General features: G+C 45.0%; 1 protein-coding gene across 1 annotated transcript; it reads left to right on the forward strand.

The window, feature by feature from the left end:
* Positions 1-229: 229 nt before the first annotated feature.
* Positions 230-1,621, forward strand: RASSF10 (Ras association domain family member 10). Its single transcript, XM_075047071.1, has one exon. It carries the CDS (start codon positions 248-250, stop codon positions 1,619-1,621), a length of 1,374 nt encoding a protein of 457 aa, XP_074903172.1. The 5' UTR covers positions 230-247.
* The last annotated feature ends 12,209 nt before the right edge of the window (positions 1,622-13,830 follow it).

Here is a 13,830-nt window from a genome sequence, read left to right on the forward strand (position 1 = left end):
CGGCGGCGGCAGCCGGCAGAGCGCGGGCGGCGGCGGGCGGGCGGCGGGCTCCGCGCCGCACCGGGCAGGAAGGGGTGGAGCGGCCGGCGGAGCGCACGGGCGGGGTGCTGCGGGCGGGGAGGCATCCCGGCCATGCTGAAGCCGGGCGGGCGGGCGGCGCCGCGCCTCCCCGGAGCGCTCCCCATGGAGCGGCTGCCCGGCCAGCCCTGAGCCGGCGGCCCCGGCCGCCCGCCCGCAGCCGCCCCCGATGGAGCCCGAGGAGCGGAAGATCTCGGTGTGGATCTGCCAGGAGGAGAAGCTGATCTCCGGGCTCTCCCGGCGGACCACCTGCTCGGACGTGGTGCGGGTGCTGCTGGAGGACAGCCACCACCGGCGGCAGCGGCCGGCGCCGCCCGAGCCCGGCGGCGGGATGCTGTCGGGGCCGCCGCACTCCTACTGCATCGTGGAGAAGTGGCGCGGCTTCGAGCGGATCCTGCCCAACAAGACGAAGATCCTGCGGCTCTGGGTGGCGTGGGGCGACGAGCAGGAGAACGTGCGCTTCGTGCTGGTGCGCAGCGAGGCCTCGCTGCCCAACGCGGGGCCGCGCAGCGCCGAGGCGCGGGTGGTGCTCAGCAAGGAGCGCCCCGGCCACGGCCTGGGGGCGGCCCGCGCCAGCCTGGCGCTCACGCAGGAGCGGCAGCGGCGGGTGGTGAGGAAAGCCTTCCGCAAGCTGGCCAAGATCAACAAGAAGCGGCAGCAGCCGCTGGCGCGGGAGGCCTCGTCGGCGGAGAGGATGGAGACGCTGGTGCACCTGGTGCTCTCGCAGGACCACACCATCCGGCAGCAGATCCAGCGGCTCCGCGAGCTGGACCGCGAGATCGACCGCTACGAGGCCAAGATCCACCTGGACCGCATGAAGCGCCACGGCGTCAACTACGTGCAGGACACCTACCTGGTGGGGGCCGCCGCCGGGGAGCGGGAGCCCGAGCCGGGCCGGGAGCCGGGCGGGGCCGCCGGCCGCCCCGAGGAGGACTACGCCAGGAAGTGCGAGGAGGTGCTGCGGCTGCAGGAGCAGCGGGCGCAGCAGGAGGAGCTGCTGGAGCACCTGGCCGCCGAGATCCAGGAGGAGCTCAACGAGCGCTGGATGAAGCGGCGGCGGGAGGAGCTGGAGCTGGCGCTGGCGGCGGCGCCCGGCCTGGCCGAGACGGACTGCGACACCACGGAGCTCAGCGGCGGCGGCGAGGGCGAGCTGCACCTGGAGCACGAGCGGGTGAAGACCCAGCTCAGCACCAGCCTCTACATCGGCCTCAAGCTGAGCACGGACCTGGAGGCCGTCAAAACCGACCTGGACTACACGCAGCGGGCGTGGGAGGACAAGGAGCGGGAGCTCCAGCGCCTGCTGGAGACGCTGGGCACCCTGGACGTGGCGGAGGCGCCGGCCGAGCCGCGCGGGGCGGCGGGCGGGGGGCGGCCGGCCCCGGCCCCGGCGGCGGCGGGGGGGAGCGGCGCGGCCGGCTGGGTGGAGCAGGCGCGGGCGCTGCGCAAGGACCGCGCCGACAACGACGAGGACTCGGACACGGGGCTGAGCTCCATGCACAGCCAGGACTCGGACTCGGTGCCCGTCTGCGAGTCCCTCGTCTAGCGCCCGCCCGCCCGGCCGGGCCCCGCAGCGCCAGGGATAAGGGGACGGGCTCCGGCCCGGCTCTCGCCGCGAAACCGGGCGCGGTGACGGGCGGCGCGGTCCCCGCTCTCCGCCCGCCGCCCCCCGGGACGAGCCGGCCGCCGGTGCGGGGCTCGGCGGGAGCCGGGCGGGCGGAGCGAGGCTGCCGGGGGGGGCGGCCGCGAACGCGCCCCGTGCGGGAGGCAGCCGCACGGAGGAAGCCTGTTAATTTTCGCTCCCGAGCTTAAACTTGTTCTAACTAGCCGTCCGCGGGCAGCGTTTAGGCTGGCTCGCCGGTACTTCCACCTGAGGAAGAGAAACCCGCGGCGTGTTTGCGTTCCGTGCACGTCGGGGAGTGCTCGCTCCTTAAATCCCGCCGCCCGCTTCCCCCCGAAGGTTTTCCCGCCCGGCCTTTTAAGCCCGCGGGTCCCCCCCGCTCTCCCCAGCGCAGCGGCCGCTACTCCGGCTAATCTCTTGGCCAGGAAAAGGCCAGGAGGCACGCTCCGCAGGGCCCATCGGTTAGCTCCTTCGCAGTTTCTCGGCATTGCAAAGTCAGAGGGTGGGTTATACTGGCTGTCATTTACAAATACACCCGGCTCCTTTCCAGGCAAAAAGTCACCGAGACTGAAGCTGCCGGTCATTTAAAGGCTACGGAGGAAAAGAGGTGTCAATACTACTGAAACTGACACTGGGAGCTTCCAGGGCACAAGCTTCTGGAAGGTAGTGCAGTTCCTTTCAGCAACGAAAAGGGGTGATAAATCACTTTTTTTTAAAAAAAAAAAAAACCACAAAAAAACCCCCCACCAAACTAAATCAACATACAGATTAAGGTGTTGTATTAACTCTGCTCTGCGTAGTGCTTTTCCTTATGCATAGATAAGAGTGCTTTGTTTAAAGGCATACTAAGAAATCTATTAGTATCAACGTTCATTTGACAGTCATTGAAAGTAATTAGCAGTGCCTGTATGTACACAGCCTTCAACTACATTTTTTTCCACTAGGCTAGCTGATATTTGGCTGAGCTTGGTTGTAGATAAACAAAGTACAGAATCAGCTTGAGCTACTGTTTTTAATAATATAGTTCATCTCAGGCCAAGAGATACAATGATAAAAGCATGACTCAAACCCTACCTGCACTACAGCTTAACGTTTCCAGTTATTCCAATAAAAAAAACAAAAACGGCATCAGCTGTAACATGCATTTCACTTCACTGCCAAATCTTCCTCTGCAGCTTAACTCTTACTGAAAGTATATGATTTGCTCTTACAATAAGAGATGTTAAGGATTCTTGTATTCCAGAATAATTGCAGAAACAGTTAAAGCAGTGGGACACCAGAGAATGTTAAGTCAGGTCCAACCGGTGGTGTGAACTTTTTAAAACTTCTGAGATTATTATTTATGTAAGGCTATTTATGAAAGTTTTCATTTAACAATAAGAAAATATAAAAAAGGGGTACACGAATAGACCAGTTCGTTATTTTCGATAAAAACTTCACAGCTTCCTCACCCAAAGACAGGGTTCTGCTCTTTTGCAGTGTTCTTGCTGGTAGAAGTTCTGTTGGACAACAGACAACTAGACTCTGCAACTGGTCAGTTTGAAAGCAGTCAGAGAAACACCGGCTGTGGATTTGTTGAGGCTGTACAAGTCCCTACATGCTGTCATTCTTGATAAACGTTACTCCGCTGAATGGGTCTCAGTTATAACAAACTGTGGTTTATTTTAGACACTGATTATATAATTGTTTTTCATATTTTAGTCAACCTTGGAAAATATTTAAGAACCTATTTTTAGAGCTAATAAAACTCTTAATAAGACTAAATAAGCGTTCCCAATTGAATGTGATTAAAAATACATATATGTCAGGTCTGGGATTTTGTTGTGTTACCTTGTGGTGCCATTTACCCTCTTGCAAAGCGAGTAGAAAGACACACCAAGTCAGACCTCTCCAGTCTGTCTCACGGCAGCATCGTCCCCTCATCTTCTGATGGCGCGAGGGGCTCCCTCAGATACTGGTAACAGGGTGTGCTTTCCTCAGATTTAGTCACTGCAGGGGTAGTGTAGTGGCATTTAGAAGTGTTGGCACGTGTCCAGAGTGAGGCATTTCACCCCGCTCTGCAATTAAAAATATTTATATGGAACTAGAGCTGAAGAATAAGTTGGGGGGTGGGGGAGTCGTGTTGTTGCCCCACATCATATTAACCAGTCCGGGTGTAATGGGTGGGTGATGCAAGTATGTGTTGATAGGTTCTCCAGTGACTGATGTAAGCAATAAACCTGAAATTGCTTTACGTAAGTTCTCCCATTAGCCACACCAAGCAAATAAAAAGCAAGCACATTCTAGAAATAAGCTGCAACAGGCCGTACATCGTTATGCTATTGATATAGGCGTCAGGTATTTTGTGAAGCACAAGGTGAAGGAAGCCAGGAAATTCAAAAGTTGCAAAGCAAAGTCTGCCTACTCACCCTCAGCTAGGAAAAGCCTTAAAACCAGGACAAAACCGCTTTTGCTCTGGGTCGCTGAGGGACACGCTTGTAGGGCACCATGCAGTGCTTGCTCTTAGCCTCTCGGTACCCCAGGTATGATGTGGTAGATCATGACCCTGGTGAGCTGCTGGCCCCTGTCCCGTGAGGACAAGGGTGAGAACACTGCAGGTGGCACTGTAGTCTCAAGGTTTTGGTGGGAGCTGCAGTGACTTCCTACAAGCACATACTTGAATATGTTCCTATATTGTGCAGGTAAAAGTGGGTATATTTATATGATATTTAAACAGTTACAAATGCAGTTGCAACAGGCTCACTTTTTGTTCTTGCACACAGGCTGAATTCGAACATCTTTCACAAATCCCTCTCTCAAACCATTATTAAAACATTAGTATACAAGAAGAAGTCACTGTTTGCATTGGACCAGGTACTTCTCCCTTCCCATCTTCTTCCGGACCTGTATATCCTCACTTAGATAATAGAGACAAGCCACAGGATGCTTGGCTTTGACAGGGAATTTGGCTCTGAGGTTTTGCTGGGCACATAGCCAAGGGTTAGGAGAGCCAATTCAGAATCACAGGTAGAAGGGCAGGATTTTTATCTCCTTTCCAGTTCTGAAAGAATGGAAGAGAGAGCGAGCAGCACTAAAAAACCCGACCAACATTATGACAGAAGTTTGCCTTCCGGCACCACCAAGAGAGAGGTGAAAGCTCCAACCAACACCTGCCTTTTTTTTTTTTTTATATCATTCTCTTCTGTCTTCCAGAGTCAAGTCCAGTCTAATCTTTCTCTCATCCTAAGACCAGACAAGCAGACATAGGTAGCCATGAATTAAATAAAAAACTAACAGCAGTATGAAGTATTTAAGATAAATCTGTGTATAGTATCGCATTGCCCTACTTATTCAACACCGTATCTGCTTCTCAAAGGAACCCTCAAGGACCAAGGTCACCAGGCCTTTCTCGGACACAATACCTACAGAAATCAAAGGGAGTTTTGTCCAGGAGACATAATCAGGCAGAATCAGGCCTTAGTTTCAGGCACCCTTTAAACAAGCATTATCAAGCACTACTACACAAGTCTGTTTGCTGCTCTTGGCCACATTTTTTCTGACCCTACATGGCACTTTCTTTTGTGCCTATACAAGAGTTTGTAGGCCAGATAGTGAACCAGATCAGAAAAAAAAAAATTGTTGAGCTTTGATTTAGGTGACTCCCTGATGCAGCTCAATGTACAGTCACACAAATGCTTCTGCCAATGACAAGGTACGGTGGTAAAAATGAGAAATTGAAGGCACTTGGAAAGGTGGAACTGATTCTTTCAGCAATGGGCACTGTCTCATGCTGACTTGCATGTTGGCAAAAGCTTAGTTCAGGCTGTAAATATCCCCACACTCATAGTCTAAAGAGAAGGTTTCTGGTGGAAGGCTAAGGCTGGAGCTGAAGTTTCACTGCCATCAATTACACTCACCTATATTAAACCCAAAATGAGTCAAGTAGCCCAGCTTTAGCCTTGACCTTGTTTCAGAAACCCGCTATCAAGCAATATTATCAGAATGAAGAGACTGTGTCAAATTCAGTACATTTCTAGTCCTTAACACATGTAAGAGATCTGCCAGTTCGAATAAGCACTTTGTAGGGATATCATTTGATGCCTTAAATGGGGAGGGAAGAGGAGAGGCAAATACTTTTACTGTAATGAACATCACTGACATGCAAAATGAATGACCTATTAATTATTGCCATTCATTCTAAAGCAGCATGTAGCCAGCCAAATGAGAGTCTGGTTGATTTACAGTGACAGATCCTTTTCCAAAGAACCTACAGTCTTGGTTTCAGACAAGATACAGTCAAAGAAGGGAAGCAAGTGGGTGTGAGAGAAGGAAAACATGTCATCGAGCTTTATTATTGACTGCTTGTGTAAAAATTATTTTCCAAGTTTACCTTAAAAATAGTCTGTTTGCCTATGTCTGGAGACACATGCACACAGACCTCCTTCCCCTTCCAACTTCTACACGACTTTGGGCTTTTTCCTCCCTCCACCTTTCATTTGCACTGAGCCGGGACTGTAGCTCAATACATGAAAAGAGCAGCACAGGCCTTGAAATAAAATAACAGGTCTGGTGAGCTATGCTGGTTACAGAGTTGAAATACAAGCCATTGCAGATTGTTGGAAGCAGTTGTCCTTTGAAGTCACTTGATATTATTGCTCCTGAGCTGGCGTACAGAGTTTAAAGAAATGAGCATCGCAAAGTGCAGGGAGTCTACACGGATGTTACTTCTTTTATACAAACTCACATTGTTAAATGAACTTGGAAGCTTAACAGAAAGGGAAAATTTAATAAACTCAAAGCAAAATTTGGCTCTATATGCAAATTAGCCAAACATCTTCAAGCAGAATTGTCAAATAGTATTTTAAAAAATGCTGCTTGCATAATTTAATACATTACTTGTGTAAATGCATCAGAGCAGAACCTTCCATGCAGCGTGGATTGTCACACCCTTTCACATGCTGAATAACACTACTGAGTTGGCCATTGATTTCTTAGAGTGTGCAGTACTAACTCTACCAGGGCATTAAAATATACCCTGAAAATAAAACTTCTGCAGGCTTTACACACTACCTACATATCAGTTTGTTTACACTTTAGGCTTTATTTGGGAAGTTTTATCAAAATCCCCTTCCCTCAGTTTTGAAAATGTTCCAGAAACCCATTGATGTTCCATGAAAAAAGTTTCCCTCCCAATAACTTTTTTCCTCCTTCCTGCCAACCTGCTCCTCCCCTACTCATCAGCATCTGCTCTGAATTTCATGAATAGTCTCGTTCAAATTGGTGGGACTCCACGGATTCAGTATTAGGATCCTACTTGGTAGGAAACCTGAAGAAAGAAAGTTTATTTCTACATCTTGGCAAAACCTCATTATTTGTGTAGTACATGGCAATCTCAGCAGTATTTTTGTAGTTCTTTATGTAATAACATGTCATATGGATTAAGGACATACTCCCTCCAGCTGTTTCATGGCACTGTTGCTCAACTCCCTTGTGTCCCCCCTCCCCTTTTTTTTCTTTTCTTTTTTTTTCTTTAAACAAGTTTCCAAGTTACCTTCTGAATTTTCCTCTTCTCCTAATTCGAGGCAAGTACTTCTCACATGAGGAGGGAGCACATCTCCTCAGATGATATTCTGGGGGGCACGTTACTGTGGAGCATTGGGGTACGGGGATACAGTTTCTATTCCGGGTTTGAAGACTAACTTGAGTAATGAGTGGTATCTTATTTCCCTTGGAGCGTAAGCTTTTGGTGAAGATATTTACTGTGTGATTGTACACCATCTGGCTGAAGGAGGCCTAATCTATTCAAGGCCTTCTAGGTACCATTATAATGAAAATGTTAAACAATTTCACTCTTCTGTGCCTCAGTTCCCCTAACATTGAAGTGTGTGTGCTTCCCTTTTCTGAATGGTTTCAAATCATCTTTCCTATTTAATCACTCAGTGAAACCAGTGCAGAGTGATCTCAGAACACAATCCTGCAAAGTCAGTCTTGGCATTTTACAGAGTTTACTAGACAAAAAAAAAAACAAACCACCCCAAAACCAAAAAACCTGACTCATAGAAAGAGCTCTTACATATCTGAAACATACTATCATCAGCTTACTAGCACTACACTTCACATGGCTTAATTATGTGATTATTTAGCCTATTATCTCCAAAAGAAATACTTTTCATCAGTCAAATTGTGCTCATAAGCAGGTCTTTGGAAAATGTGTTAAAAGCCTTTAGGAAAAATATTTAATCCCTGTTTCAATGTAATGTAATCCCCTTATTTTAATCTCTTACAGTGTATTTTTTTTTCCAGATGTAATCAGGCTATTAGTTTATGCATTTAAATATCAGTGTAGCCTAATATATTTTTTTTCCTGCTTTCCACTGAATCTCCACTTGATAGACGTATCTTAAGAACAGACAAAAAGTGACTTTAGAAATTGAGAGGCATGGATCACCTTTTGAAAACATTGGTGCTTATTCTTCCTACCACCAACATAGAAGCAAATTATTTGCTTTCAGCTGCAAACTTCTAGCTTTTTTATGTTTCCCTTTCTTTCACAGTTGCTCTTCACTGTCTCACAGTCAGGTCTCTCCATAATTCTACCACAGGTTTCCTTTTCCGAGTGACCAGATGACTCACGAATTGCCAGTAGGTTAAAAGCTTAAAGCCAGGATTGTCATCTTTTTTATAATCCTGTCCCTGCACATTTTCTGTGTCTCCTACTTTCTCTGCTTGGTCTCAAAAAATACTACCCCGACCAGATAATAAAGGGTCAGGCACTTGAATTTTGCCATCCTTCAAAGGAAGATACAGCACACACAGCTCCAGGTGTCCTGTATCTGTAACACAGAGAACGGTACATACAGCTGTGCACCATCTACAGAAATGAGCTGATTAGAAATGTCTTTCCTAGACTAATACAGGAAGAGGCAGGTTTGAAGCCAGTATATTGTAAATTACTTATTCTTAGCCCTGATGGGGTAACTAATGATCTTCAGCAGGTGATTCCAATGTGAAACAGAATAACCTGATCATCTGACTATTTTGAATTAATTTTTACGTATTTACTGACTTCAGGGTGTGGATTTTTAAAAACAGTATCCCCTGTTCCCTACCTGTCAGGTGTACAGTTAGGTAAGAAAACAGCATTCTGGCTTAGAGAGATTTGTCAGCCAGTCAGGGTAGTAACAAGCATGGATGTTGCCACTTTCTGTTCTGGTGGGAAAGGAAAACTTCCCTGCCTCTGCACTGCCTAAAGGAATTGGGGATGGACAGGGACAAGACTGCGGAGAATGAAACCGTGTCAGAAGAGAACAGAACCGAGCCCAAGGCACACAAACTGGAGAGGAGGTAGCTGAAGGGAATGAACAAGAAAGGACAAAAACCAGCAAGAGGCCTGGACAATAGGAAAGTAGCAGGCAGCACAAATCAACTCCTGCATTGTAACAGGGGAGAAAACGGAGTCTGCGATAACCACCGTGCATCTTGTGCTTTAAGGTGTTTCACTACAACCCCATCCAACAAAGAGCAGCCTGGGAGGGATGGGAATCCATGCCGCAGTGTCTTCACAGGGCATCAACACTGTCACCAGGTGAACAGGAGGAAGGAGAGGTCAGTGAAAATCTTGTGATTTTCCTGAGGTTTTGTTAACTCAGCTGTGAAGGCCAGCAACTGCAGAATTTGCAATAGGCTAGAGTGTTGAGAATTTGAGGATGAAATGTCACTCTCAAGTTGTTTTTTTCCTTCACTTTTAACTTACACTTGGTAAATATGAAGGAATGAGTGTTTCCCTAGATGATACATAGTTTATATCATCAGAGTTTCTCCACAATACATTCCTTTCCTAGAACATTAAGCCTTTGCTGCTGTTTTATGATCCGGGATGTTGTCATGTTGCTCTAAGTGTTTACCTACATGATTTGCCAAAACCAGTGGCACAAAGTAAACCCAGTATTTACCTCAATTTAATAGGCAAGCTTAAGGTAAAAGCAAATCCAGACCTATTACTCCAGTTTACACAAGCCAGCTTGCAAAGCCTGTGCAATGGCATTTCTAAGTAAGTTTTGCAAACTAGTTTGTTTAAAACAAGCCAACTGAGCCAGATTTAAATTTCAGTTGTTTAAAGTCTCTCATCATGTGTCACTGAAGTGATTCACAAGTAGATCACTTAATCTAGTTAATGAACACAATTACCATGTTTTGACAATATTAATTGGACCCGTACTTACACTCCTTTCTGCATTTTACCTTCATAACCACCTCCATAATTATCAAGTCCTATGGCTTTAGTATGCCTAAAGGAATAGTTTACCTTTATAGAACATATAGTTCGTTATTAACTTCTCTCTCATTGCCCCTCCCTCCAATATTTTTCCCCACAGAATTTCCAAGCCTTTTTCTTTTCCTCCAGTCATTAGCAATTGGCTTCATCTTTGCAAATAACAAGGGTGAGAGATATCTGCCTGTTCAGAAGTCATCTGCCACACACTTTCAACTCAAGGCTTATAACTGCTAAGTCATAGTCGTTCCAGACGAGTTGCTTTCACACCGGTATTTTGGGATTTCTTTTACTTATAAAACTGAAGAATGGATGTTTTCCTGTTTCAAAGATGGGTAACCAAACCACCAGCTTCTGCCAAGGGCACAAGCTCCGCTGTTTTGCCCAGAATATCAGAATCTGCTTGTAAAAGGAGACAAGTTAGAAACCCTGAAGATGTACCCAGTGAACCCAATGATTAATTTATACATTTTCAGTTAGAGCTAAGTAATACCATTCTTATTAGGATTTGTATAGCAATAGGACCACACAAGACAGGAAGTTATTATACTCTGTATTTTTAAAAGACACTGGACAAGGCAGCCCTTGCTCTGATGAGATCACAGTACAGACGGACAAGCCAGACATCAGCTGAGATGACAGGCACAGAAGCTGCAGTGACTTGAATTGGGTGTGCAGCACGTTAGTAACAAAGACGGGAACAGAAGACAACTCTCCCGATTCCCAATCTGTTTTCCTCTCTGCTAGACCCACACTTCTAGCCTCTGATGTGGTACAGACAGCAGACGAGGTATAAAGTCCTCTCCACCCCTTACTGCCACGGGAGCCGTATAACCAGGTAACGTGTGGAGACTTATTCAAGCTATTGAAGAAATACAGGACGTCAAAGAGTATTAAGAAAGGATTGTACTAGACTACTACATTTCATAACCATGTTTCTTAATAGTCTCAAGCCTACAATTTTATACTCGAAGAATTTATGGTTTGAGGAAGATTTTTGATTCATTTACATGTTAGTGGCATAAATACCTGCTATTTCTATAAACATTGTTTCATTCTCCATCTCTTGGATATCTGTATGTATTTCTCAACAAGGAGAACCACACATACTGTGAAGATCTGTCCACAAGTAAAATTTTCCAACTAATTTTTTTCAATATTGTTAGCTATGTATACTTAGCAAATCTATAGTTTTAGGACTCAGGAAAAAAAATGATGCTTCTGTTTCACTTAAGGCCTCAGCTCCATCATTTGTCTTTTTCTCTATGTACTACCATTGCATATTTATATTATACACTACTCAAAATCATGAGTCTGAAGAGTTTTTTCCAATTTGTTGATCACAGAAGTCCAACCTTTGTCATTAGTTCAAATGACACCAACAAGTGTTCAGTAGCTCCGTGGAAACACAAACAGGAGTTTGGCCTAATGTTCCAGATACCTATCACAGGATATCAGAAACTGGGATACTTGCATTGTTCATCAAAACAGCCAAGTCAGTGCACTAAAACATGCCTCAATGAAAAGCAAATTAAGTTTTAAATGTTCTGTGGAGAACAGAGTTGGTTGGGAAAGTTGAGACAAGGCTGTTCTATTTTAATTTACCAATCTAGCAAAAGCACAACACTGTGTGAAGACCAGCCCTGACAAATGTGGTTCACCCAGTGGGCAGGTATCACTCTGAAGCCTGCCCAGCTTCCTCTCAGTTGAGCTCTCTAGCTATTGCTGTTCTGCCTGCGACATGGCAGCCAAGTGGAAATTTTCTCCTTTGCCATCACCCATACCTGGCAATTTCAGGTGAAGAGGAATATCAGAATCAGTATCAGTGGCTGCGGCACCTAAGACAAAATTATTTCCTTCAGACAGACTATTGCCAGTACAGCCATTTGAACTGACCTCAGTCCTGAGGTTCTCATCTTTACTTAAAAAAAACCCCAAACATATAAATGGAATATTTTTAAGTTACTGAAGGGCACTGCTTTGGAGATTTGTATTGCCACAAAAGACTTTATTACACCAAAATTCAATACAAAGAAAGATTGCATCTTTCACTAGGGCTCAAAAGGAATAACTCCAAATGTTTTATCGTGTATCTTTTGATCTGTCTAGATGAAAGCCCTAGTTATTATATAATACAAGTGAACATTGTGGCTGGTTCTGTTGTCTAGGAACCCACTGTGAATAGTGCTTTACAAGTTACAAACAGTTTGGACCCTCACCAAAAGCTTGCATGTGGGAAGGTAGCCATGACACATAGTATATAATTAACCTGAGAAATTTCCATTTTTATTCAAATTGCTGATGAACAAAATAATATCAAACACAAGAATGGAAAGTACCAAACCTATTGTCTAAGTCATCAAGTATTTTAGATATTGAATTATGAGCTTTAATAAGAGCAGGCCCTGAATAGTTACTTACTAGATGGAAAAAAGCAAATAATGGAAGGCATGGGAAAATGGTGCAATTGGAACTTGCTTTCAACATTTCATATGGCTTTATGGATATTTAGTATATGACATGCATATGTCCTTTTCCTACTGCCTTGTGTTTCTGATTGTGCCTCCTTTTATGGCAGAGACACTAGTTAAAACAGATTAGTCTTGCAAAATCTTTCTTAAAAATTAACTGCAAATACAATAAATGTATTTGAATGTTGATTAACTGAACATGCTCATTAATATAACTATACATATTGATCATGATACAGTCAATTATTGAACAAAATAACTAAAATCCTGCTCAATCATGAGAAGATGAGATCACTTAATAAAAAAAGTCTTATTTCTTTCCTTTGCTTTGAAGTTGACAGGTAGTCAAGACTTCTTTAGAAGTAAAGAAATTCTTTGCATATTAACATACAGTTCAAATTGAAGAGGCTCCAGAAGTACCTCACAATTCCCAACAAATTCTTCCAATAGCATAATGCTTGCAGAAATTCAGAACTCATTTTCATAAGCTACTCAGTTAAACACAAGATGACTAAGGTTGATTTAATTTTTTCTTCCTGATCCCATATTTAAAGTATGAATATCATTTAGACATCAGTAGATAAAAAGTATGTCAATGAAGGACAAGTACAAATTCAAATTACTAAGGAGAAAAATTAGGTTAATTTCAGTGTGGAATGTTTGTAAGCAGTGTGTAATCAGTCTTCAGTTTAAATAACTCTTAATTAAATAATCTATTATTACGTTCACTGACAAATCAAGTCTAAACATGTACAAGTGCCAAATCTGAAAGATCCAACTACATTCAGCATTCAAATATAAAGAACTTCTAGTACATTAGCATTGGCCAAAAATGTATTTTTGCCTGTGTGGGGTTTTTTGTTTGGTTTGGTTTTAGTTGGGGGGGAGGGGGGGAGTTGTTGCTGTTGTTTTGTTTGGTTTTTTTAAAAATCCTTCAGGATATGAAATGCACCTGAACAATCCATTGCCTGTTTCACTTGGAGTAATAAGGGTCAAATTCCAGCTCAAGGTACAAACGTTGAAATTTCCATGACATTCATCGGTATCATACATTCACATCTGCGTGCAGTCTATCCATAAACAAATGTAAGCCTACAATGAGACGATCTCCGATGCTGTTTGAGAAGTCTGTTGCTCACTTGTCACTTGGGCACACCCATGCCTAATTTTCTTTTTGGCAAATAGCATTATCCTCTATACCCCTCCACTCTGAAGCAATTACTCATTTCAAAAAACAATAGAACAGCAGTCCCCAAGCGACTGCGTTCAACCATCTTTCTTGATTCTAAGCAAACATCACGCCATTTGGAATATCATGCCTAAGCTTGGCCCTGTTTCTGAAAAAGGATTAGCGCAAGCCAACCAGTCTGGCAGGACTGACAGTCACTGACTTCAAATCAAACATCATCTCC

The sequence above is a fragment of the Buteo buteo genome, chromosome 16 (assembly GCF_964188355.1).
Source record: "Buteo buteo chromosome 16, bButBut1.hap1.1, whole genome shotgun sequence".
Lineage (NCBI taxonomy): Eukaryota > Metazoa > Chordata > Aves > Accipitriformes > Accipitridae > Buteo > Buteo buteo.